The sequence below is a fragment of the Carassius carassius genome, chromosome 28 (assembly GCF_963082965.1).
Source record: "Carassius carassius chromosome 28, fCarCar2.1, whole genome shotgun sequence".
Taxonomy (NCBI): Eukaryota; Metazoa; Chordata; class Actinopteri; order Cypriniformes; family Cyprinidae; genus Carassius; species Carassius carassius.
The window spans coordinates 184,508-212,500 of NC_081782.1; the positions used below are offsets into that span (position 1 = coordinate 184,508).

A 27,993-nucleotide genomic window follows, 5' to 3' on the forward strand; every position below is an offset into this window, starting at 1 on the left:
AAACTTTCTGTTTGTCCTGAATTTTCATCACACTGGAACCAGAGAAACTTAATATGGCCATTAAAGGATCGAATGCAGCTGTGATATGTTTCTCTTCATCATTTATAGGAGTGATGTCACCATCGTTAGCCTGATGCTAAATGTCTTCAGTCGTCCCTGCGGTCGCTCCTCCGGTGAATATAGTGACACTCGTCGCAGTTTAAACACGTGACTGTCGTCCAGTGAAACGAATGGCTATTCCATTTAACAATCCACACACTGGCATTAGCAAATATCTGCCATTAGCATACATTAGACTGAGTCTCTTTCAATGCAGATTCTGGCAGTAAACCACAAATAATGCAGAAGTTATTACTGCAGTTCTTGCACCTTGAGGCAAGAGCAGCGCGTGCAGAAGGAAGCGGTTCAGCGGGGAGTGTTTTAGGAATAATTATGCACGGCTTGAATTATTCAGTTCTAGGAAAGACCTGGAATATGAACTCCACGCAGTCTCATTTTCTTGCCACAAAGATTTTGTTGAACTGGATTTTCATGAATCTCTAAAGTACTGGAACTGAGTGCTAATTTAGATGTGTGTAATAAAGTTAGCAAGAATCTTTGAGGAGCTTCTCACACAGAGAGTCTAGTCTGAACACACACACACACACACAAACACACACACACTCAGACATGACAGCAGTGTGAAAACACTGTCCAGAAGGACTGGAGAGATTCTGTCAGAGCGGTGGAGCGTCACACACACATCTTTTTATTTGTTCAGCTGGATGTGATACTTGATTGGTCTGATGTAGATATTGTTGATATTAATTGTAATGCAGGATAAAAAAAAATAAAAAATAAAACATGATCTTTGAACATTTTTAAAAACATATGTTTTTGCAAATGAACTCTTCATATACAGTGTATATATATATATATATATATATATATATATGTGTGTGTGTGTGTGTGTATATATAGATATACAGATATATATATATAGAGAGAGAGAGCGCTGTTTGTTGCGTCCTCTGCACGCTTTTGTTTAGCACTCGAATCTCTAAATGAATTATGCAAATCAGGTACCAGTACAAAGACACCTAGAAAGTTGGTGCAGAGTGCAGTTTGCATGGTGCATTTCCCAAACTCAAAATCATCATATGACTGTAGATGTGTTTTGGATTTGTGGTTTTGTGATTTGAGGAAATGTTGGATTGAGTGCTCCAAAAACGAATTCTTAAACGAGAGTTATAGAGTCATTATCTGACCAGATATAAATATGTTGGCATCAGTGTTGTATATCAAAAAGTACAGTCTCTGTCTCTCTATAACACACACACACACACACACACATGCAGTGCTGGTCTCATTATTTGTGAAGCTGTGCACTTGTGTTAAACTGTGTGTGTGTGAGACAGCAGCTCTAAATGGTCTTTCTCTCTCTCTCTCTCACACACACACACACACACACACACACACACACACACTCTCACACAGACACACACACACACATACACACACACATTATCCATCATTTACCTTTGACCTGTTTGCTACTGTATACAGCCTGAAGTGTGATGTTATTCATTCTCACATCTGCACTGTGTGTGTGTGTGTTACATGGTAAACCCAATGTTATGGGGATAAAATGTCCCCAAAAAGATAGCAATATCCTAAATCCTTGTCCTTGTGTGGCATTTTTTCCTGTAAAGGGTAGGTTTAGGTGTAGGGAGACAGAAAATACAGTCTGTATAGTATAAAAACCATTACGACCTATGACGAGTCCACATAAAACATGGAAACATAACGTGTGTGTGTGTGTGTGTGAGATAGTGTTTGTGTGTGAGTGTGTGAGAGTGTTAGTGTGTGTCAAGTAACCTTTATTTATATAGCGCTTTAAACAATGTCAATTATTGTGTCAATAATGCAGAATGATAGTTAAAGGCAGTTCATCATTGGATTCAGTGATGTCATCTCTGTTCAGTTAAATAGTGTCTGTGCATTTATTTGCAATCAAGTCAACGATATCGCTGTGTGTAAGTGTGAGAGTGTTAGTGTGTGTTTGGGTGTTAGTGTGTGTGTGAGAGAGTGTGTGTGTGAGAGTGTTAGTGTGTGTGAGAGTGTTAGTGTGTGTGAGAGTGTGTGTGAGTGTGAGAGTGTTAGTGTGTGTGAGTGTGAGAGTTAGTGTGTGTTTGGGTGTTAGTGTGTGTGTGTGTGTGTGTGTGAGTGTGTGAGAGAGAGTGTTTGTGTGTGTGTGAGAGAGAGTGTTTGTGTGTGTGTGAGAGAGTGTGTGTGTGTGTGTGTGTGGGTGTGAGAGAGAGAGAGTGTGTGTGTGTGTGTGGGTGTATGTGGGTGAGAGAGAGAGAGTGTGTGTGTGTGTGTGAGTGTGTGAGAGAGAGTGTGTGTGTGTGTGAGAGAGAGTGTGTGTGTGTGTGTGAGAGAGAGAGTGTGTGTGTGTGTGTGTGTGTGTGTGTGTGTGTGTGTGTGGGTGTATGTGGGTGAGTGTGTGTGTGTGTGGTGGGAGTGTTAGTGTGTGGGTGTGAGAGTGTGTGTGGGTGTGAGAGAGTGTGTGTGTGTGTGTGTGAGCACAGTGCAGAAGTGGCTCATCTTTATGGTTTGTATAGAGAATGACAGAGAGGTTTCTATTTAAGTAAATAATAACAGTAATACAATTAATAATAATTAAATTGATGATGACATTTGACAGTAATGGTAGCCCAGGTTAAAAAAAGTACACCTCCATAATGTACTTAGTGTTCTATTTTTGCTCACTAATTTTGTACTTAATATCTTTTTATACACTAGGACACTCAAGTGTACTACAAGTGGTTACTAAATACATTTCTGAAATACAGATAGTATGTTAAAAGTACATTTTACTTCATATTCATTGTATCCCAAAACCGCACAGTTGAGTACACTTAGATGATCTTAAATTTATCTTAAAGGGGTGCTATAATGCTCTTTTAAGAAGTCCTGATTTAGTTTTGGGGGTGTACTAGAACAGGCTCTCATACTAGGTTGTTCAAAACACGTTATTTTTCATATATTTTACATTATTACAACAGCTCTCTCCCCAGTCTATCCTGTATCCTGTATCAAATAGTTCTGTATCAAATGAAGGCCCGCCTTCTGAAATACGAAATGTGCTGTGATTGGTCAGCTGGGCCAGTGTCTGCTGTCATTGGTCAGCTGGGCCGGTGTGTGCTGTAGGGCTGTCAAAATTGCTCAAAATTGACGTTCGAATATTCCCTCTAAAAAATACACGAATATTCGAAACTATTCGAAAATTTGGTTGGGCATGTTGTCAATGACGCGCATTACGTCAATAACAGGCAAAAATAATACAAAGAGACATAAGTAATTGTATAGATAGTCTATTTAAGTTTAAACATATATGACAACGTATTACCTACACAAAAACAAGGAAATCAACTAATGGCCAAGACTGCAGACCTCACGCTCTCTCACCCTCACGTTCTCTGCGCATAATGGTTTAAATGAACAAAGACATTTTTGTGCAAGCAATTTAAGGTCGCGACTGTTGTCCCAAATATAGCAGGCTTCATTCAGTGATTGAAACAAATATTATTAATATTAATTGAAGTTTTACAGCATATAGAACTGGCATTGAATGCTCCGAGCGAGCTGTGCTGTGGTAAACATGGAACTTTTCCTTGACATGAAACGATAAATAATCAAACCTCGGATGCATTGCTTGACAGAACTCCCCGAAGCCTGCCCCATCCGCGATACTGATCGGTCTCGTGTCCTTAAAAATGAACGAAATTATTTTATCCGTTATGGCCTCTTGTCGTGTTGCAGACAAAGTGCTTGCGGCGGGCGATGCAAAGTAACGTTAAGTGTCAAGACGTGACTGTTTAGCTGGAGTTCCACACATTATGCCATGCTCATTTGGGTGCACATTTTTGAGATGTGACCTCATGTTGCTAGTGGTCGAATGGTATGCTAACTGTATCTTAAATAGCTTGCATACAACAATCTCGCGGGTCAACAGTTTTACCTCATTTTCTCAGCTGCGGTCGAGTTGGGCTCTGCACTTGCTGTCATCTTCCATGAAGACGCGTCAACTTCCAGCAGTGATGCTTTGCGAGACAGTGCGACTCCTGTGAGGCTGTGACCTGTCCCTGAACCCTCAGGCACACTAGCGCGCCCACTCGCAAAGTAGACAACCACATCTCTACTACCGCGGGCCTTTTTCCACATTTTTTTTTATTCGAATATTAATTTTCACCTTCGAAATTCTTTTTTTTTAAACTATTCGAATACATATTCGAATTTAGAATATTCGTTGACAGCCCTAGTGTGCTGTGATTGGTCAGCTGGGCCGGTGTGTGCTGTGATTGGTCAGGTGGGCCGGTGTGTGCTGTGATTGGTCAGCTGGGCCGGTGTGTGCTGTGTTTGGTCAGGTGGGCCGGTGTGTGCTCTGATTGGTCAGCTGGGCCGGTGTGTGCTGTGATTGGTCAGCTGGGCCGGTGTGTGCTCTGATTGGTCAGCTGGGCCGGTGTGTGCTGTGTTTGGTCAGGTGGGCCGGTGTGTGCTGTGATTGGTCAGGTGGGCCGGTGTGTGCTGTGTTTGGTCAGCTGGGCCGGTGTGTGCTGTGTTTGGTCAGGTGGGCCGGTGTGTGCTGTGTTTGGTCAGGTGGGCCGGTGTGTGCGGTGTTTGGTCAGCTGGGCCGGTGTGTGCTGTGATTGGTCAGCTGGGCCGGTGTGTGCTGTGATTGGTCAGCTGGGCCGGTGTGGGCTGTGTTTGGTCAGGTGGGCCGGTGTGGGCTGTGATTGGTCAGGTGGGCCGGTGTGTGCTGTGTTTGGTCAGCTGGGCCGGTGTGTGCTGTGATTGGTCAGCTGGGCCGGTGTGTGCTGTGATTGGTCAGCTGGGCCGGTGTGTGCTCTGATTGGTCAGCTGGGCCGGTGTGTGCTGTGTTTGGTCAGGTGGGCCGGTGTGTGCTCTGATTGGTCAGCTGGGCCGGTGTGTGCGGTGTTTGGTCAGCTGGGCCGGTGTGTGCGGTGTTTGGTCAGGTGGGCCGGTGTGTGCTGTGATTGGTCAGGTGGGCCGGTGTGTGCTGTGATGGGTCAGGTGGGCCGGTCTGTGCTGTGATTGGTCAGGTGGGCCGGTGTGTGCTGTGATTGGTCAGGTGGGCCGGTCTGTGCTGTGATTGGTCAGGTGGGCCGGTGTGTGCTGTGATTGGTCAGGTGGGCCGGTCTGTGCTGTGATTGGTCAGCTGGGCCGAGGTGTGCTGTGATTGGTCAGCTGGGCCGGTGTGTGCTCTGATTGGTCAGCTGGGCCGGTGTGTGCTGTGTTTGGTCAGCTGGGCCGGTGTGTGCTGTGATTGGTCAGCTGGGCCGGTGTGTGCTGTGTTTGGTCAGCTGGGCCGGTGTGTGCTGTGTTTGGTCAGCTGGGCCGGTGTGTGCTGTGATTGGTCAGCTGGGCCGGTGTGTGCTGTGTTTGGTCAGCTGGGCCGGTGTGTGCTGTGTTTGGTCAGCTGGGCCGGTGTGTGCTCTGATTGGTCAGCTGGGCCGGTGTGTGCTGTGTTTGGTCAGCTGGGCCGGTGTGTGCTGTGTTTGGTCAGGTGGGCCGGTGTGTGCTCTGATTGGTCAGCTGGGCCGGTGTGTGCTCTGATTGGTCAGCTGGGCCGGTGTGTGCTCTGATTGGTCAGCTGGGCCGGTGTGTGCGGTGTTTGGTCAGGTGGGCCGGTGTGTGCTGTGATTGGTCAGGTGGGCCGGTCTGTGCTGTGATTGGTTAGGTGGGCCGGTGTGTGCTGTGATTGGTCAGCTGGGTCGGTGTGTGATGTGATTGGTCAGGTGGGCCGGTGTGTGCTGTGATTCGCTCCACTCAGCACCTGGTCAGGAAATATCACGCTAGGAGCCTATGAGATTCAGTGTATATTGCATCAAAATGAAATAAATTTGAGCGTGATTTAAACCCAGATGATTGTAATCACTCTATGTTCATCTGCTTGAGAATGCTAGTTTGTCTCTGACACTGTAATAACACTCGCTGTCTTCTCTAGTGCAGCACGACCAGGTCTTGTCCCATTCGTCAGTATCTGTGATATCACAAATCCCGGAAAATATGCATTGTAGTCCAAACGAGTCATTCGTTGTAGTTTTTGAAAAAGTGATTTCTGTTAAATAAAAGATCTCCTTTTGAAGTGGACTTGAACTTTGTAACTTTGCAGATCTTTTTTTATGCTCAAACATCAACATTACAGACTAACTAATGTTGACAGAGTGAAAAATCATAATAGGAACCCTTTAAAAAGTAACCTACTAAAGAATTGTTTTCAGTATATTAAGTACAAAATTATTGTGCAAAATTAGAGCACTTTAAGTACATTATGGAAGTGTAGACTGCCTTTTAAACTTGGTAGTTAAATGATTAAAAGCAATATACTTCATCAGTATGCAGACAATATCATTATCAATTTCTTGAATTAACGTGAGTCAAGTCACCTTTATTTATATAGCGCTTTAAACAAAATAGATTGAGTCAAAGCAACTGAACAACATTCATTAGGAAAACAGTGTCAATAATGCAAAATGATAGTTAAAGGCAGTTCATCATTGGATTCAGTGATGTCAGCTCTGTTCAGTTAAATAGTGTCTGTGCATTTATTTGCAATCAAGTCAACGATATCGCTGTAGATGAAGTGTCCCCAACTAAGCAAGCCAGAGGCGATGTGAGTATGTGGAGTATTTTAAACTGTGGTGCCTGTTAAAATGATTCACAGATGTTTGTGGATTCGGTCAGTGAGCGGGATTTTAATGTTTACTAGGTGAGGACTATTCTCCTTATAAGTTAATGTAAGAAAACCTTTAAAAAAGAACAATAAAGGGAGTGCTGTTTAGTCAACCTTAGTTTCGTGTTTTGTACTTTGTAGCCTAATCGTTATGAAACAGAAGAAGCCTGTGACGCGACGCTTCGCGCTCTTTTGTGAGACCCACAGAAAGGCGGCAAGCGCGAGCACAGAGCGGGCTGTTGTCGTGGCAACCGATAACGGGGCTCTCGTGAAGGGGGCAGCAGAGCGCTAGTGTAGCGTGTGTGTGTGTGTGTGTGTGTGCAGTCAGTGCACGGCAGCGCGCCTCCGCTTCATCTCTCCGCTGTTTCCCGCGGATCTCTCGCGCTCTTCATCTCTTCACTGTTTCTCTGTGGATTTTCTCTGGAGATGTTTGTGTGCGGACGCACCTCGTCCCGGCAGCTGCAGGCGTGTGTTTTCCGACTGCTATGTTTTATTCCCACAGGATTCCCGGTGATCAGCGTGGACAGCCAGAGATCCACCGACAACATCACCATCAGACAGGGAGACACCGCCGTGATCCGGTAAGACAACTTTCCTTCCTCAGCTTACTCCGTTATCACCCCCCAGCCTCCTCCTCCTCATCGTCCGGTACCCGTTCATCAGGAACACCGGGCTCTTCCGATCAGCAGATTAGTCACAGGCGTCCGATTCAACTAACACTGCTTTCGCGTCTGATATAAAACTGTTTTCCTAGCGAGGAATGATCTGATCGGAAGAGTTCGAGTCTCTGTTGTGTGTTATTTCTGATGCAGGGTTTGTATGTTCATCTCTGTGCTGATGATCCATCAGAAGTTCAGCAGGAGCTAAGCTCTCAGGAGCAGATGTTAAACTGACTCGAGCGAGGTTTCTGGACAGATGCTGTGTGTTTCACACGGACCTCATCTTCACCTTTTGTTTGTCCTTTGATCAGATGATTAGCATTAGATGTTCACACCCAACACATCATCACAGCAGAAACCTGTTCAGATTCATCAGAAGCACACACACACACACACACACACAGTGATGAGCTTCAGCTCTGATGCTGTGAAGTGCAGCGGTCTGTTCGTGTTTAATATTACCAGCTCAAACCTGCACTGGTCGGAAAGGCTTGAAGTGGTTTCAGTTTGAATGCAGACAGTGTTTGTGTTCTGTCTTGAGATGCTCTGGTTCCTGGATCTGTGGTTGTGTGTGAGTGTGTTGATGTGCTTCAGGAGACTCGTTCACACTGACTTCAGCAGCACTAGAGCCCTGAACCGATTTAAGGCCGTTGGGGTTGTATTTTCTTTCACCTCGTGTAGTTTTGTTCATGGTTTTGAGGATCAAGGCTCGTCTAACATCTGCTCGTGTTGAATCTTCTGCCAAACGGCATCTGCACAAAATTAGTTTCATTACAGTTTTCACATCAACAACAAAAGATCAGGGTTGTTCCAACTTAATCAGTGTATAAAATTAAGTGTATTTAATTTATCATAACTGCAGTTCAGTTCTACCCTAGTGAAAAATACTCAAATGTTTTTTAAATAAATTTATTTGATACTAAATAAAAATAAATTTACATATTTATGTATTTTAATAATAAAATACCCTGCAATGATACTTTTGGTTTACTAAACTGGTATACTTCAAGTCTGATAAATTGGAACTAATTTTGTGTTTGATGCACTTTAATTGTGTGAAAGTAGTGCAGAAGTCCAACTATAGCTGAACTGAGGTGCTGAAGTGTCTTACATTTAAAGATCATACAGTCCTCATCATTAGCGACATTAAAACACATTTTAGGTTTAATGTTAAAAATGTGCTTAATGCACACTAGTAGTTCTCCAAATAAAGTATAATTATAATTATTTCAGTAAGTCTTATTTGCATTCGGTGTGTGGCCAGCTGCTAGTATCACAGTGTCAGAAACAGAATAATCTGCTGTGCATTAATGGAGCAGAAGATGACGTTTTCACAGGGACGACGGCTTCAATTAGAGCGACTCGTTAAGATGAAGCTCCCTGTGGTCTTAGGGGCTTTTGTCACTGTTTAACCCATGAGCGCTCAAGCAAAACTAGACACAGAAATATGATAAATTAATTCAGTCATCTGTTTAATAAATGATGCAATGAAGCGCTGAAATAATGAAAAACAGGGAATAACTCAGTAACTGAAGTATTCATGTCCTAGCCTAGCATGCAGAAATAACTGGTCGTATAAAGCAGAGATTCACAATCAAGGCTACATCAGATCTAAACTTTAACATTAAACTTTCATTTCATCATCATTTATTCACCTCTAATTTCTTCTGTGAAATATTTTTCTGCACGATGAAGGAGGATTGTTTACCGATGCGGACGGGAAAAGCCTGGCGAATGGTTTTTATCTCTTAGCTAAATGTTTCTGCTAGAGTTTGGAGTTCATGTCTGGAGCGTGTGTTTATCTCGCGGTCGCTCGTGTGCATTGAACACACAACGTTTAGGGCTGCACAAATAATCTAATTTCTAATCGCGATTACAATTATGGATGCCACAATTACGCAATCGTTCAAAACGGCAATTAATCGGTCAAAGTCCACTTATGTTATTCTGCACGTTTAATGTTTTTTTTTTTTTCTTTTTACATGTTATATTAAGGGTTTTTTCATTTTTTCAGTTTTAGTATGACATTGTAATACCATTCATATTTTAACTTCTTTTTTATAATTTAAAGAAACCATTCGGATGTATAGTTGACATTTGAGGCTTAATACTATAGAAAAGAGTGTTTTCAACTTTATTTTCATATAAAAATATGGCATACAGTTGCATCAAATAATGGTATAAACATCATTCTGTGATAACTGTAATTAATAATCGCAATAACAATTTCAAGGAAATAATCGACAATTTAGATTTTTGTCATAGTGCAGCCCTAGTTTGAGTATCTCTGCGTCAGAATCGTTTGTTTTGGTGATAAGCTCAGAGAAAGGAAGCATGTGAAGCACGTTATCTGTAAGAATACGTCTGGGGTTTATCGTTACTCGTAACGCCACTGTACCCATGATGCTCCACGGCCTCATTAGGAGCGCACCATCCGAGCAATTAGCTTAGCGTTGCTGGTCTTCTCAAACGAAGGAGTGAGCCCAAACAGGATGTGATTTGTCTTCAGCACTTCCTGTGAAGAGCTCGGTCCTTCAGGCCCACCAGGATTAATTAGCAAAGCTGTTTATCACGTTCCACCAACAATAGGACATACAGCACTTTTTGTTTATGCCATTCTGCAAGTGTATTTGACAGATATCATGTTTACTGCTTATTAAATGATAGCAGCTATCTGGGGCATTGGTGTTTAATTTGCGCCCCGTAATTCTGGGCCTGTGATTTGCTGCTCCTTATATCTGAGGTGTGAAGTTCCCCTCCAGTGTTCAGGGCCGTTTTCCCACAATGCTGTAATTTTAATTGGTTTTTTAACACTCCTGGCAGCGGTGCTGGCTGCAGGCTGCGTCTCTGAACGAGAAGAGTCATTGTTGGTTTATTCTAACATCCTCTTCAGTGAAAGCAATACTCAAAGTCAATTATCACTTCAGTAACAGTAACAGCACACGTCTGCGCTATTTCAGAAAGAGACTGTGGAGAGCTGGGTTTTGCCCTGACTCGAGTGTTTTCACCTCACCTTGTCTCGGTTTAGCCATTAGCACTCACGCTAGCATCAACACACCGTTTCTCAGAGATTAGCGTGCAATTCATTACCCTCGCAGTTAAAGGCTATAGCAACTAATGAATAAAATCAATTATAAACAATAATGAAAATCATCATCAACAAATCTATGATCCTGGACAACAAAACCAGTCTTAAGTGTCATTTTTTCAAAATTGAGATTTATACATCATCAGAGTAAATGATCTCTCCATTGATGTGTGGTTTGTTCGGAGGACAATATTTGTCTGAGATACAACTATTAGAAAATCTGGAATCTGAGGGAGCAAAAAAATCTAAATATTGAGAAAATCATCTTTAAAGTTGTTCAGATGAAGTTCTTAGCAATGCATATTACTAATCAAACATTACGTTTTGATTATTTGATACATTTACGAGATTTACAAAATATCTTCATGGAACATGATTTTTACTTAATATCTTAATGATTTACACTTTATTCTACGGTGTAGTGAACCATGACTCTTGAGCCTTGGCACTAGGAGCCTCGTCGGGGGGGAGACAAACCCCAGGTCCTCTTCTAAAAGTCTTGTTTGACCGGTCCTCCTCTGAAACAAGAGGTCCATCCAGTCTTAAAGAGAGCTCACACAGTTTCCCACTAAATTACATCATATTTGTCCCATATTTGGCTCTAATATATTTACAGACTGCAATAGATCACAGTTTCTCATTCTATTTGCTCAAACTCATTGATAAACTCATTGACAGTAACAATACATTATACATAATTACATGCAAGTAACCCAAAGCCAAACCCTAATCCTAAAACTAAGCATATAGTAAGTACAAGTAGTTAATGAATTTCTAAATGTATAATTACACTGTAACAAGGACACCTTAAATAAAGAGTAACTGCGTATAGTCTAACGTGGCTTGTCCTAAGAGGAACGTGTGCTGTTTACAGCGTTAGAGATGTGTTTTCTTCACAGTTGGCTCTTTATCTGTAAATAGTAGAGTCACATCATTATTTTCATTTTGCATACAGGCTAGACCTGAAGATATAGAATAGAGCTCAATAGTGCTGATGCATATACATTTGACTAAAATATTTCTAATTAAGCAAATGTTAAAAGTGCTACATATAGTAACAGTGTTAATTTGGGAGCAGTGAAAGTGAATGTGATGTGTGAATCCTGCATCTGTACATTCACTCTTTAGTCTTCAGTACCTTCAAACGGCTTGTTTGGAGCACAACACTGGGCAGGATGTACCTAACATTTTAAATTATTGGTTTTAAATAATTAATAAGATTTGGATTTGACCCGATTAATGGAGTGAATAACCATCAGATGAGTGTCCTGAGGGGAGCTGGTGTCCCATTAGACTGTGCTCCGGTCAGGCTTGTGTCACAGCTGCGGTGCTAAAAGCTCTTCCACCTAATCCCTGTCCACTTCCTGTTGGACTACACACATCTTTCCCTATCACACCCTGTCCATTCCTGTATCATCTTCTGTTCCTGCCAGTGAAATCGGAGGCGTTCGTCCCAGATCTGCTCTGTTATGTTGGTGACTATCAGAGGATTGTTTCTGCAGTAAATGGACTTTCTGAGTGTGGTGAATTCAATACTGTGTAAAAACTGCTTCGCTCTGGAAGTCTGATCAATAACGAGTCAAGAAGGCAATGGTGGAAGTCACAAATGACTGCTGGGTCATTAATCACACTCCAAATCACATCAGCGTTTCAGCTAATCAAGGTCTTGTGTTTAAGTTAAGACTTTTATACACCAAATTTAACCACAATATCAAAACTGACCGCCACAAATATATTTTCCAAAAGGCCTGGACTTCGTTGAATAAACAAGAACACTGCATGTTTTAAAATCAAAAACCGCCGCAGGTGTTTTTATATCACTGTATTTCAGAAGGAAACCGACTGTATCCAGACAATGTTCGATGTCATTTTCATTTTATCTTGTATGTGATGCCTGATAAAGCAGTGTTTGTGAGCTCAGTGCTGCTTTGTGTACAGTGTTACTGAAGAAACCTGTATCTCTCCTGCTCTAATAGCGCCTCCTGCTGGCAGAAGCATAATCTGCATATTCATATATATTTATATTTATACAAATCGAGTGTAAGGCTTTGGGAAACACTGCATTGTATGGGTCACAATTATCCATCTTTTATGCAAAAATGGGATAATCTATGGCTAGGTTCATATAAATAAATAAAATGAATAATTGTACACATTTGCGTTCAGACTAATTTTTCCCTCAGTCGGTCGCACAAGCACATGATTTGGTCGCTTTTTTTTTCAGCGAAAGTGGTTACCTCTAAACCTGTTCTTTTTTCTTCAGTATTTTTGATCAGATTTTGTGAAGTTCCTCTTTTGCTGTGTTATAAGACGGTCTTCGGATGCTGTCACTTTAGAATTTGCGATCTTGTCATGTTTTACAAGAAAAGATAATTGTCTGATTTGCTTAAATCTATATACCTTTCACTTTTTTAAAACAAAATATGGATTCTTTGATATCCTTAATTAAAAAACACAACAACAATAAAAGAATAAGATATGACAAACTAGCTTGCATAACTTTTATTAACAAAAAAAGGGTAAGAAGAGGCATGGCGTTCACCACGTGCTGTTCACCTTCTCTGGTTTAAGAAGCGGTCTTTCAGTCCTGCTGACGCGGTGAGAATAAACCAGGCTCTACTCTCTGTGCAGTTCAAGCAATTAGCCCGGCTTTATGCTTTCAGCTTCGTTTGCCATTTTGATGTTTCTCATATGCAACAGAAGTGATGCAGCAGAGCTAATGTGTTAAACAACGCGTGGTCAATCGCAGACATTACCTCTAACCCTAGTCACCTTTATTTATTTATATAGCGCTTTAAACAAAATACATTGCGTCAAAGCAACTGAACAACATTCATTAGGAAAACAGTGTCAATAATGCAAAAATGACAGTTAAAGGCAGTTCATCATTGGATTCAGTTATGTCATCTCTGTTCAGTTAAATAGTGTCTGTGCCTTTATTTGCAATCAAGTCAACGATATCGCTGTAGATGAAGTGTCCCCAACTAAGCAAGCCAGAGGCGACAGCGGCAAGGAACCGAAACTCCATCGGTGACAGAATGGAGAAAAAAACCTTGGGAGAAACCAGGCTCAGTTGGGGGGCCAGTTCTCCTCTGACCAGACGAAACCAGTAGTTCAATTCCAGGCTGCAGCAAAGTCAGATTGTGCAGAAGAATCATCTGTTTCCTGTGGTCTTGTCCTGGTGCTCCTCTGAGACAAGGTCTTCACAGGGGATCTGTATCTGGGGCTCTAGTTGTCCTGGTCTCCGCTGTCTTTCAGGGATGTAGAGGTCCTTTCTAGGTGCTGATCCAGCATCTGGTCTGGATACGTACTGGATCCGGGTGACTGCAGTGACCCTCTGATCTGGATACAGACTGGATCTGGTGGCCACGGTGACCTCGGAACAAGAGAGAAACAGACAAATATTAGCGTAGATGCCATTCTTCTAATGATGTAGCAAGTACATCGGGTGTTATGGGAAGTGTTTCCGGTTCCGGTTTACCTAATTAATGCAGCCTAAAAATCCTTTAACGGATTTGGATAATAAAAGCATATTAGTATGTTATGTGTAAGCCAGGTTAAAGAGATGGGTCTTTAATCTAGATTTAAACTGCAAGAGTGTGTCTGCCTCCCGAACAATGTTAGGTAGGTTATTCCAGAGTTTGGGCGCCAAATAGGAAAAGGATCTGCCGCCTGCAGTTGATTTTGATATTCTAGGTATTATCAAATTGCCTGAGTTTTGAGAACGTAGCGGACGTAGAGGATTATAATGTAAAAGGAGCTCATTCAAATACTGAGGTGCTAAACCATTCAGGGCTTTATAAGTAATAAGCAATATTTTAAAATCTATACGATGCTTGATAGGGAGCCAGTGCAGTGTTGACAGGACCGGGCTAATATGGTCATACTTCCTGGTTCTAGTAAGAACTCTTGCTGCTGCATTTTGGACTAGCTGTAGTTTGTTTACTAAGCGTGCAGAACAACCACCCAATAAAGCATTACAATAATCTAACCTTGAGGTCATAAATGCATGGATTAACATTTCTGCATTTGACATTGAGAGCATAGGCCGTAATTTAGATATATTTTTGAGATGGAAAAATGCAGTTTTACAAATGCTAGAAACGTGGCTTTCTAAGGAAAGATTGCGATCAAATAGCACACCTAGGTTCCTAACTGATGACGAAGAATTGACAGAGCAACCATCAAGTCTTAGACAGTGTTCTAGGTTATTACAAGCAGAGTTTTAAGGTCCTATAATTAACACCTCTGTTTTTTCAGAATTTAGCAGTAAGAAATTACTCGTCATCCAGTTTTTTATATCGACTATGCAATCCATTAGTTTTTCAAATTGGTGTGTTTCACCGGGCTGCGAAGAAATATAGAGCTGAGTATCATCAGCATAACAGTGAAAGCTAACACCATGTTTCCTGATGATATCTCCCAAGGGTAACATATAAAGCGTGAAGAGTAGCGGCCCTAGTACTGAGCCTTGAGGTACTCCATACTGCACTTGTGATCGATAGGATACATCTTCATTCACTGCTACGAACTGATGGCGGTCATATAAGTACGATTTAAACCATGCTAATGCACTTCCACTGATGCCAACAAAGTATTCAAGTCTATGCAAAAGTATGTTGTGGTCAATTGTGTCAAACGCAGCACTAAGATCCAATAAAACTAATAGAGAGATACACCCACGATCAGATGATAAGAGCAGATCATTTGTAACTCTAAGGAGAGCAGTCTCAGTACTATGATACGGTCTAAATCCTTACTGGAAATCCTCACATATACCATTTTTCTCTAAGAAGGAATATAATTGTGTGGATACCACCTTTTCTAGTATCTTGGACAGAAAAGGGAGATTCGAGATTGGTCTATAATTAACTAGTTCTTTGGGGTCAAGTTGTGGTTTTTTGATGAGAGGCTTAATAACAGCCAGTTTGAAGGTTTTGGGGACATATCCTAATGACAATGAGGAATTAATAATAGTCAGAAGAGGATCTATGACTTCTGGAAGCACCTCTTTTAGGAGCTTAGATGGTATAGGGTCTAACATACATGTTGTTGGTTTAGATGATTTAACAAGTTTATACAATTCTTCCTCTCCTATGGTAGAGAATAAGTGGAACTGTTCCTCAGGGGGTCTATAGTGCACTGTCTGATGTGATACTGTAGCTGACGGCTGAATGGTTGCAATTTTATCTCTAATAGTATCGATTTTAGAAGTAAAATAGTTCATAAAGTCATTACTGCTGTGGTGTTGGGAAATGTCAACACTTGTTGAGGCTTTATTTTTCGTTAATTTAGCCACTGTATTGAATAAATACCTGGGGTTATGTTTGTTTTCTTCTAAAAGAGAAGAAAAGTAATCGGATCTAGCAGTTTTTAATGCTTTTCTGTAGGATATGTTACTTTCCCGCCAAGCAATACGAAATACCTCTAGTTTTGTTTTCCTCCAGCTGCGCTCCATTTTTCTGGCTGCTCTCTTTAGGGTGCGGGTTTGCTCATTATACCATGGTGTCAAACTGTTTTCCTTAACCTTCCTTAAGCGTAAAGGAGCAACTTTATTTAAAGTGGTAGAAAAGAGAGAGTCCATAGTTTCTGTTACATCATCAAGTTGTTCTGAGGTTTTGGATATGCTAAGGAATTTGGATACATCAGGAAGATAACTTAAAAAGCAGTCTTTTGTGTTAGAAGTGATGGTTCTTCCATACTTGTTACAAGAAGTAGAATTTACAATTTTGGCTATATGAATTTTGCAAAGAACTAAATAATGATCTGAGATATCATCACTTGGCTGAATAATTTCAACACTATCAACATCAATTCCATGTGACAGTATTAAATCTAGAGTATGATTTCGACAATGAGTAGGTCCTGAAACGTGTTGTCTAACCCCAATAGAGTTCAGAATGTCTATAATTGCTGATCCCAATGCATCTTTTTCATTATCAACATGGATATTAAAATCACCAACTATTAAAACTTTATCTGCAGCCAGAACTAACTCGGATGTAAAATCACCAAACTCTTTAATAAAGTCTGTATGGTGCCCTGGTGGCCTGTATACAGTAGCCAGTACAAACATAACAGGGGATTTATCATTAACATTTTGTTTCTTTGGATAATGTTATATGAAGCACCATTACTTCAAACGAGTTATACTTGTAGCCTGCTCTCTGAGAAATCCTGAAAACGTTGTTATAAATTGAAGCAACACCTCCACCTTTGCCTTTTAGACGTGGCTCATGTTTATAACAGTAATCTTGGGGGGTGGACTCATTTAAAATAATGTAATCATCAGGTTTTAGCCAGGTTTCTGTCAAACAGAGCACATCTATATTATGATCAGTGATCATATTATTTACAAAAAGTGTTTTCGTAGAAAGGGATCTGATATTCAATAAGCCAAGCTTTATCATTTGTTTATCCATATTGCTTCTGTTTTTTATTTGTTGAACCTCAATTAAATTGTTAATCTTAACTTGGTTTGGACGTTTTTTGTATTTTCTAGTTCGGGGAACAGACACAGTCTCTATAGTGTGATATCTAGGTGAAAAAGTCTCTATGTGCTGAGAATTAACTGACCTCTGTGACGGGAGGCAGCTAGCAGACGGTCGGTTTAGCCAGTCTGTCTGCTTCCTGACCTGGGCCCCAGTTAGTCAAGTATAAACACTAAGACTATTTGCCATATTTCTAGAGAGAAGAGTGGCGCCACCCCAGGAGGAATGAAGACCATCTCTTTTAAACAGGTCAGGTCTGTTCCAAAAGCTCGTCCAATTGTCTATGAAACCTATGTTATTCTGTGGGCACCACTTAGACATCCAGCCATTGAGTGATGACAATCTGCTATGCATCTCATCACCACGGTAAGAAGGGAGGGGACCAGAGCATATTACAGTGTATGACATCGTGCTTGCAAGTTCACACACCTCTTTAATGTTATTTTTAGTGATCTCCGACTGGCGAAGTCGAACATTATTAGCGCCGGCATGAATAACAATCTTACTGTATTTACGTTTAGCATTAGCCAGCACTTTTAAATTTGCCAAGATGTCAGGCGCTCTGGCTCCCGGTAAACATTTGACTATGGTGGCTGGTGTCTCTATATTCACGTTCCGTACAATAGAATCACCAATAACTAGAGCACTTTCATCAGGTTTCTCAGTGGGTGCATCACTGGGTGGGGAGAACCTGTTTAATGTTTTGATCGGAACAGAAGAGCGGTGTTTTGACCCACGACTACGCTGCCTCACCGTCACCCAGTTGCCCTGCTGCTGGGGCTCTGTTTCCGGAACCGAACAATGTACAGGAATCCCTGAGCTAGACGCATCCAAAGCCGTATCTAGAGCCCTAACATTCTTACTGTCCTCAATTAAAGTTTGGATGCGTGTCTCTAATTCTGAAATCTTCTCTGTCAGCCTAACTATTTCCCTGCATTTATCACATGTGAATCCCTCATCAGCGACAGAGATAGATAAACTGTACATGTGGCAAGAGGTGCAAGAAACAATGATAGGAGAAGCCATTACTCACCGTGCTTGATGAAATATTCTTACTGCGGTTGTTTGATGAACTTGTGAAAAACTGGAGCGAGGGAGAGGAGAAAAGAAAACAGCGATAGGTTCGAATGAAAACGCTAATGACAAGCTAACGAGTGCTAACGCTTTGCAGGTGTACTGCACTCACGGAAATAAAATAAAAGTGAACGATCAAAGTTAATCTGATAAGATTGATCGATAATATCAGAAATATGGTGTGAATTAAGGTTATATTTTACCACTTTAAAAAACAGAGAGTGATAGTAAGATAAAGATTCTAGAGAAAAAAATAAAATTAAAACAGCTACACGGAGCTACAATTTGCTACAGAAGGCCAACAGGAAGTAGAGAAAACACTGTCCAACCTGACCCTAACAGACCCTAGTCTGTCAGTCTGACACACAGATCACAGGTGGAGTCATTCTAGGGCTAGTGTTGCCAGCTATTTACATTTTAGTCTTAGTCTTAGTCACGTGTAAATGATAGTATAGTATTGTAGTCTAGTTTAAGTAAAAGAAAACTTGATATTTTAGCAATAAGATTAGTATTAATTAACTGTACAGCATTGATTTTGGCATCTTTAATTTAGTTTTGGTTTTATTCAGAAGTACGTTGTAGTAAGGGTTAGTGTTGTTTTTTGGTGACCTATTTTAATTTTAGTTTTAGTCTAGTCTCTGTGTGAAACTTCCTGCCAAGTTAGGGTTAGGTTAGGGGTTATCTAATGTTTTAGATGCATTATGGTGCCCGAACCCGTATGACTTTGAACGGTGACCGCAAACATTTAGTTTACTGCAGCCGCAGCCATCATTACCAAGCACGAACCGTTGACTCTGACAGTGAGTGAGAGACGAAGCGAACACAGCGTGACATCCGTTAACCAATAGTGTAAACATAGATGACGTCACTGTGTTTTTTTAAATTAAAGAACATAGCCTTCATTTGTATGTAGGCCTAGGAAATGTATATATGTACAATACTTACTAAAATATAATTAATAGTATTTTATTGCTTTTGTATTAGTTGTTTGAAGAGTAAACACTGAGTGAGGTAAATATATGGCCCCCTCCACCCCTCAAATTAGACAATAGAGGAATTCATTTTTATAAATGAAATTCAGGCCCTAAATAAATGTCTATAAATCTTGATTGGATCATCACTATAAATAATTCTACATGATAAAAAACAGGCTTTAAAAAGATCGGTATCAGGGATCAGATCGGCCTCAAAAACCTGTCCGTAGCACCGCTAATTTTACTTATCATATTTATGTTATTGTTTAGTGTGAGCATTTTAGTAAGGTTTTAATAAAAATTTCAGCATGCTGTTCAATGGTTAAACTGATCAAAATATTTTTTTCTCTTATTATCGTAATGTTGTCATTTGAGTAATGTACTTTTGCGTTTCAGGTACTGCACTTTCTCCAGTAAACACAAATCAATAGAATATGGACACACATGGTGTATTTTGAGCCTGTCCTCCAACAAAAAAATGAACATATAGGTCGTTTGTGCAAGCATTTATTACGACCTATATTTACGTTTTAAAGTTAAGTGCCCTCTAGCGGGCGTAAAAAAAATAACGACAGTATCGCGTTGCGTCTGTCGTCATGAATTGACGTATAACGTCATTACCAATCAAAACGCACGTTTATTTAAATGCAATGTGTGGGCGTTTTACACCGATCTCACAGTATTTCCTACATATTTTACTAGGTGGCTTATTCGTTCGAATGACCACACCTAACCCCACCCCTAAACCTAACCCTCACAGAAATCATGCTAAATTATGATTTATTGAGCATATACATTTTCGTCCGTTCCCTGGGATCGAACTCATGATAGCATGATTACATATCAAGGTATAACGCAATAATCTACTAACTGAGCTACACGAAGCGCAAACCAGAGGGCAAATAAAAGAGTACAAAACATTAATATGAAAACGACCTTTTGCCGATAGGGGCGCAATTGTAGTATACGCTCTGATGGGTCGTATTTCAGGGATTTGGACAAACGACCTATACGAGCGTATTGGTTGGAGGACAGGTTGTGTATTTTACCTCATCTAATGGACTGATTTATTAAAGGCTTTTTATTATATAAATTAACACCAAAGACTTATGACATTATGACCAAAGACTTATGGCATTATGACATTATGAAAACAGCTAAAACAAACGAAAAATCAAACATCTTAGCAATTCCATAATTGTAATAGTAATAGTCTATTGCTCTATTAAAACAACAGTAGTTGAGTAAGTGCATTAATTCAGAGTCTACAATCACAAACAATGCAGTCGAGATCTCATGACACAACACAGACCGGCTGAACGACACTCAGATGCTAAACTCCAGCTTGTTTGTGGCTGTTGTCAGATCCTGGTTGCCAGATTGCTTAAAATAAGTAAAACACCGGGCAGTAATGCATCAATTTAACAGCAAAGTTCTGATTTGGGGATATTAACTTTGAACTCATGACTGCATAGTCGTGTGGATGCGCTCTTCTCTTAACAACGCACTAAAACACGGCCGAACAAAGATTCCCTTACATTATTTTAAAGTAGCCTATAATCTCATTATAATATGACAGACTTGCCCTGCACATGTTGCAGTTCACTGTATTATCATTTTCAAAGTGTTTCCAATGATCTTTCAAGCAACAATAAACCATCATGATGAACAGAGAGCATCTGAAGTGTCTCTGCAGGAAATAATGCATTACTTATCGGCTCTAAGATATCGGACAAATTCTCTTATCGGTTAGATAACGATAACAGAAAAATGAACATTTATCGGCCGATAGTTTATTGACCTTATTGTCTTCTCGAGTAATGGGAAAATAGCTAGTCAACAAACATTTTTCGTCATACTTTTCATTAATGAAATTAACACTAGCTCATTGTAAACATATCTCAGAGTTGTGTCTCGAATGTAAGCAGCACAAAAAATGGGATGTGTTCAACAGATCGTATTGGTGCATTAAGCCATAAAGAGGTCATGTGACCTTCAGAAACACTGGCTTATACTGCGCATCGATCCACAAACTATTTTAAGCAGTAGTCGTCAGTCTAGATGGGTCCTGATGCAGAAGAGTTTGAGCTCTACAGAGTCAGAGGAAGCTGCAAACTCTGCTGGGTGTTTTTGCTCTTTGTTTCTCCAGAAGAAAGGCAGCACTGACTGCTCATCAGGGAAGAGATGTGGGTTAAAATCAATGCTGGTGAGCTGTGCACCGTTATACTAGACACACACACACACACACACACACACACACACACACACACACACACACACACACACTCATGTACAAACACACACACACACACACACACACACTCATGTACAAACACACACACACACACACACACAAACTCATGTACAAACACACACACACACACACACACACACACACACACACACACACACACACACACACACACACACACTCATGTACAAACACACACACACACACACACACAAACTCATGTACAACACACACACACACACACACACACACACACACACACACACACACACACACACACACACACACACACACACACACACTCATGTACAAACACACACACACACACTCATGTACAAACACACACACACACACACTCATGTACAAACACACACACACACACACACACACACACACACACACCTTTCACATTTCCAGGTATTTCAGAAGCAGAAGTTGTCTATAGCATTGAATAGCTGACAACTCAAATATAGATTTGTGTTCCATTCCCTCAAATAGCAAAAGAAAAACTTCATGATAGTGCTTTTGACTTTCAGAAAGAGGGAAAAGTAGAGAGACTGTCACAAGAGAGAAAGATGTCAAATATACCATCATTCAGTAGTTACAGTCATTACAGTAGTTAGTCGTTACAGTAGTTAGTCGTTACGCTTGCTTCAGTAGTTACAGTCATTACAGTAGTTAGTCATTACAGTAGTTAGTCTTTACGGTAGCTTCAGTAGTTACAGTCATTACAGTAGTTAGTCGTTACGGTAGCTTCAGTAGTTACAGTCATTACAGTAGTTAGTCATTACAGTAGTTAGTCATTACGCCAACTTCAGTAGTTACAGTCATTACAGTAGTTAGTCATTACGCTAGCTTCAGTAGTTACAGTCATTACAGTAGTTAGTCATTACAGTAGTTAGTCATTACGCTAGCTTCAGTAGTTAGTCATTACAGTAGTTAGTCATTACAGTAGCTTCAGTAGTTACAGTCATTGCAGTAATTAGTCATTACAGTAATTAGTCATTACAGTAGTTAGTCGTTACAGTAGCTTCAGTAGTTACAGTAGTTAGTCATTACAGTAGTTAGTCATTACAGTAGTTGTTCGTTACAGTAGTTGGTCGTTACAGTAGTTGGCCATTACAGTAGTTAGTCATTACAGTCATAACAGTAGTTGGTCGTTACAGTAGTTGGTCGTTACAGTAGTTGGTCATTACAGTAGTTGGTCATTACGTAGTTGGTCATTACAGTAGCTTCAGTAGTTAGTCATTACAGTCATTACAGTAGTTGGTCATTACAGTAGTTAGTCATTACAGTAGCTTCAGTAGTTAGTCATTACAGTCATTACAGTAGTTAGTCATTACAGTAGTTAGTCATTACGCTAGCTTCAGTAGTTACAGTCATTACAGTAGTTAGTCATTACAGTAGCTTCAGTAGTTAGTCATTGCAGTAATTAGTCATTGCAGTAATTAGTCATTACAGTAGTTAGTCGTTACAGTAGCTTCAGTAGTTACAGTAGTTAGTCATTACAGTAGTTGGTCGTTACAGTAGTTGGTCGTTACAGTAGTTGGTCGTTACAGTAGTTGGCCATTACAGTAGTTAGTCATTACAGTAGTTAGTCGTTACAGTAGCTTCAGTAGTTACAGTAGTTAGTCATTACAGTAGTTGGTCGTTACAGTAGTTAGTCGTTACAGTAGTTGGCCATTACAGTAGTTAGTCGTTACAGTAGTTGGTCATTACAGTAGTTAGTCATTACAGTCATTACAGTAGTTAGTCATTACAGTAGTTGGTCGTTACAGTAGTTGGTCGTTACAGTAATTGGTCATTACAGTAGTTGGTCATTACGTAGTTGGTCATTACAGTAGCTTCAGTAGTTAGTCATTACAGTCATTGCAGTAGTTGGTCATTACAGTAGTTAGTCATTACAGTAGCTTCAGTAGTTAGTCATTACAGTAGCTAGTCATTACAGTAGTTGGTCGTTACAGTAGTTGGTCGTTACAGTAGTTGGTCGTTACAGTAGTTAGTCATTACAGTAGTTGGTCATTACAGTAGTTAGTCATTACAGTCATTACAGTAGTTAGTCATTACAGTAGCTTCAGTAGTTAGTCATTACAGTAGTTAGTCGTTAAAGTAGCTTCAGTAGTTACAGTCATTACAGTCATTACAGTAGTTAGTCATTACAGTAGTTAGTCGTTACAGTAGCTTCAGTAGTTACAGTCATTACAGTCATTACAGTAGTTAGTCATTACAGTCATTACAGTAGTTAGTCATTACAGTAGCTTCAGTAGTTAGTCATTGCAGTAGTTAGTCGTTACAGTAGCTTCAGTAGTTACAGTCATTACAGTAGTTAGTCATTACAGTAGTTAGTCATTACAGTAGCTTCAGTAGTTAGTCATTACAGTCATTGCAGTAGTTAGTCATTACAGTAGCTTCAGTAGTTAGTCATTGCAGTAGTTAGTCATTACAGTAGCTTCAGTAGTTAGTCATTGCAGTAGCTTCAGTAGTTAGTCATTGCAGTAGTTAGTCATTACAGTAGTTAGTCGTTACAGTAGCTTCAGTAGTTAGTCATTACAGTCATTACAGTAGTTAGTCATTACAGTAGCTTCAGTAGTTAGTCATTGCAGTAGTTAGTCGTTACAGTAGCTTCAGTAGTTACAGTAGTTAGTCGTTACAGTAGTTGTCCGGGTGTTTTCTGTGCTCTTTCTGAACGTGGATGAGCAGATCGAGTCGACCAGCTCTGCTTGTTTTCTCTCTCTGAAGTCTTTTGTAAACTGTTTTGGCAGCGTTCTGTGATGAATAACCAGTCTGGAGGCATCTGCCAAAAACCTTTTCTTGAATGAGTCCGTCCCTGTCCTGCACACTATCACTGGAGATGAAGGAGAATCAGCCCTGAATACATCTGATTTCTCTGGGGATTCAGTAATAGATGTAAGGGAAGATGGGATGCGTTGGTCGTGTGGAGGCTCCGTCGTGTCTGGTTTTACCTGCTGGAGCCGGCTCTGAGATCGTCTGCTGGAAGAGCAGTTCATGGGAGATTCATGAGTGTGTGGTTAAGCACTCAGAGTAATAGACCAGCCTCTAATAGCAGCTGATTGATTGAGTCTGATTCACTGATCTCGCCTCAAATCACAGGCCACACAGACAGGAACAACTCGCTGTGTGTGTGTGTGTGTGTGTGTGTGTGTGTGTGTGTGTGTGTGTGTGTGTACTTGGAGGAGGTGAAAAATATTATGAAAACATACGTCTGCTGAATACACTCACACACACAGTCACACACACAGTCACACACACACACAGTCACACACACACACACAGTCACACACACACACAGTCACACACACACACAGTAACACACACAGTAACACACACAGTCACACACACACAGTAACACACACACAGTAACACAACAGAACAGTGTTTGTTTGTGCACCTGCTGTGAGCTGAGAGCAGATTCAGGCCGTATCTGGAGCAAACCCACATGAAAAATAAACCTCTGAGATGTCTGTCAGTGATCGGACATCCAAACCTGTCTGACCACCAGAGAGTGTGTGTGTGTGTGTGTGTTTGTGTGTTAGGGCTGCACGTTTATGACAGAAATAATAATTGTCGATTATTCCCTTGAAATTGTAATTGCAATTATTAATTAGGCCATCTTTAAAAATATTTCAGTTTAAAAAAGGGTTAGTAGGTAGGTCTATATTTTTTTTTGTCAAGGTTCAATGTAAAAAAAACAAGTACAATTTTGGTGATGGTGATGACGCGGGTATGAATTTAAACAAATTAGCATATGGTGACGTCACTGACTGGGTCTTCAACCCGTGCCTTCGGGCGCATCATTGCAAACCTCATTTTGATGCAGGTTATATAGACCACAAACTAATTTAAATCTTTGTCAAAAACATGTTTATTGCATGAATTTCAGGTGAGAAGAAGAAAAATTGATACTGTTTTACTTGCATCCCCCGCTAGGTGTCAATGCGACAGACACACACACACAGACACACACACACAGACACACACACACTCACTCACACACACACACAGACACACACACACACACACACACACACACACACACACACACACACGTATGTTGTGTTCTCATGACGTCTGTAATACTTGCACTTCCTTTTTATAGTTCTGTTGTAGATCTTGCTGGATTTGTTGTGTAATATATAACAGGGTCAGATGCTATACAACAAATCAGGTTTCACAAGGAAAACCATATCAGCGATCTACTGTTTTACTTGCCCTGCCACAACATTGTAAAATACTTTCTGTTATCATTGTTTCTGATCTGTTATCTTGTGTTCTAATAAGCTTATATGACACCTATAGTTTAGATGCCAATTAAATTTACAATGCTCTATTTCAATTTCAATACCACAGCAAAAATCACTCTTCAAAAATAAACATAAATATAAAGTTTATTAACATTAGTAAAGAGAAGCGACAGCCAGTGAATAAAAACAAATGAACAAATTACAAATAATAGCACAATTAAATATAGACCTGCAGCTCAAAGACAGAACTGAATTTATGCTTAGGTTTTTATGTTTATAGGTGTTCAGGTACAGAAATGGAAAAATCACACACATAATAACATTTTTATAGGGCTGTAATTAATAATTATTTTGATAATCGATTAGTTGGTTGGTTATTTTTTCAATGTATCGATTAATCAGATTAAAACTCCTATTTTCTTTATTTTCCATTTTACTGACAAAAACACACTATTCCAGATTCTGCTCAATGTCCTTAAAACAGCTGTACCAACAGATGCTATGAAAACATACAGTACTTAATTTATTAGAACACATGTCATAAGACAAAACGCAAAACTGGTTACAAACCTTACATAAATTTGTTTTAATAAATTTGTTAATCACTGTAGGCTATATAATGAATATAGTTTAAATCTCTAGATCAAAAATTAAAGCGATACAGCGTTTCCTCGGTTACCGCTGTAATAGAACAGCGATGCAGCGTTTCCTCGGTTACCGCTGTAATGGAACAGCGATGCAGCGTTTCCTCGGTTACCGCTGTAATAGAACAGCGATGCAGCGTTTCCTCGGTTACCGCTGTAATGGAACAGCGATGCAGCGTTTCCTTGGTTACCGCTGTAATGGAACAGCGATACAGCGTTTCCTCGGTTACTGCTGTAATGGAACAGCGATGCAGCGTTTCCTCGGTTACTGCTGTAATGGAACAGCGATGCAGCGTTTCCTCGGTTACCGCTGTAATGGAATAGTGATGCAGCATTTCCTTGGTTACCTCTGTAATGGAACAGTGATGCAGCGTTTCCTTGGTTACCGCTGTAATGGAACAGCGATGCAGCGTTTCCTCGGTTACCGCTGTATTGGAACGGTGATGCAGCATTTCCTTGGTTACCACTGTAATGGAACGGTGATACAGCGTTTCCTCGGTTACCGCTGTAATAGAACAGTGATGCAGCATTTCCTCGGTTACCGCTGTAATGGAATAGTGATGCAGCATTTCCTTGGTTACCTCTGTAATGGAACAGTGATGCAGCGTTTCCTTGGTTACCGCTGTAATGGAACGGCGATGCAGCGTTTCCTCGGTTACCGCTGTATTGGAACGGTGATGCAGCATTTCCTTGGTTACCACTGTAATGGAATGGCGATACAGCGTTTCCTCGGTTACCGCTGTAATGGAACAGTGATGCAGCATTTCCTCGGTTACCGCTGTAATGGAATAGTGATCCAGCATTTCCTTGGTTACCTCTGTAATGGAACAGTGATGCAGCGTTTCCTCGGTTACCGCTGTATTGGAACGGTGATGCAGCATTTCCTTGGTTACCACTGTAATGGAACGGCGATACAGCGTTTCCTCGGTTACCGCTGTAATGGAACAGTGATGCAGCATTTCCTCGGTTACCGCTGTAATGGAATAGTGATGCAGCGTTTCCTCGGTTACCGCTGTAATGGAACAGTGATGCAGCTTTTCCTCGGTTACCACTGTAATGGAAAAGTGATGCAGCGTTTCCTTGGTTACCACTGTAATGGAACAGTGATGCAGCATTTCCTCGGTTACCGCTGTAATGGAATAGTGATGCAGCGTTTCCTCGGTTACCGCTGTAATGGAACAGTGATGCAGCGTTTCCTCGGTTACCGCTGTAATGGAACAGTGATGCAGCATTTCCTCGGTTACCGCTGTAATGGAATAGTGATGCAGCGTTTCCTCGGTTACCACTGTAATGGAACAGTGATGCAGCGTTTCCTCGGTTACCACTGTAATGGAACAGCGATGCAGCATTTCCTCGGTTACCGCTGTTCATTCGTTAACATTCGCTCGCTCGTTGCTCGTGTCAGAGATGCAGCTGAGGACTGAAAGGTGTTGTCTTTCGAACCCAAAAGCTTTTTAATTGCTTGAATATTTAAATTAACAAGACTTAAAAAGACTTTCGTTACAACGCTGCAGTGTCCCAATCAGGCAAATGACAAATCCGTCTACTGTCCCGAACGTCTTTCAGGTCGGCCAGTCCTTATTGTCCAGCGCTGCATATAAAGCATGTGTGTGTGTGTGTGTGTGTGTGTGTGTGTGTGTGTGTGTGTTCATGTACTTGTTTAGCTTTAACTACTATAGTGGAGTATCATGACAGCCGTCCTGAGGACGTTTGTGTCCTCAGGAGATAAAATGCTCACAATGTGCTCAGGTTTCTGTGACAGAAGCCCAGTGGAGGTTTGTGAGTTTAGCTGTGTTAAAGTGAGTGTGTGA

General features: G+C 40.8%; 1 protein-coding gene across 2 annotated transcripts in view; it reads left to right on the forward strand.

Moving 5' to 3' along the window:
- The window catches only part of lsamp (limbic system associated membrane protein), a 243,751-nt gene that overhangs the window by 138,554 nt on the left and 77,204 nt on the right, over positions 1 to 27,993 (forward strand). Inside the window, exon 2 of one of the 2 annotated variants that reach the window (XM_059513723.1) lies at positions 7,242 to 7,320. In XM_059513723.1, coding sequence (XP_059369706.1) covers positions 7,242 to 7,320 — 79 coding nt within the window. Of the gene's footprint in view, positions 1 to 7,027; positions 7,321 to 27,993 lie in introns of those variants that run through there. The other variant, XM_059513724.1, reaches the window with a different exon arrangement.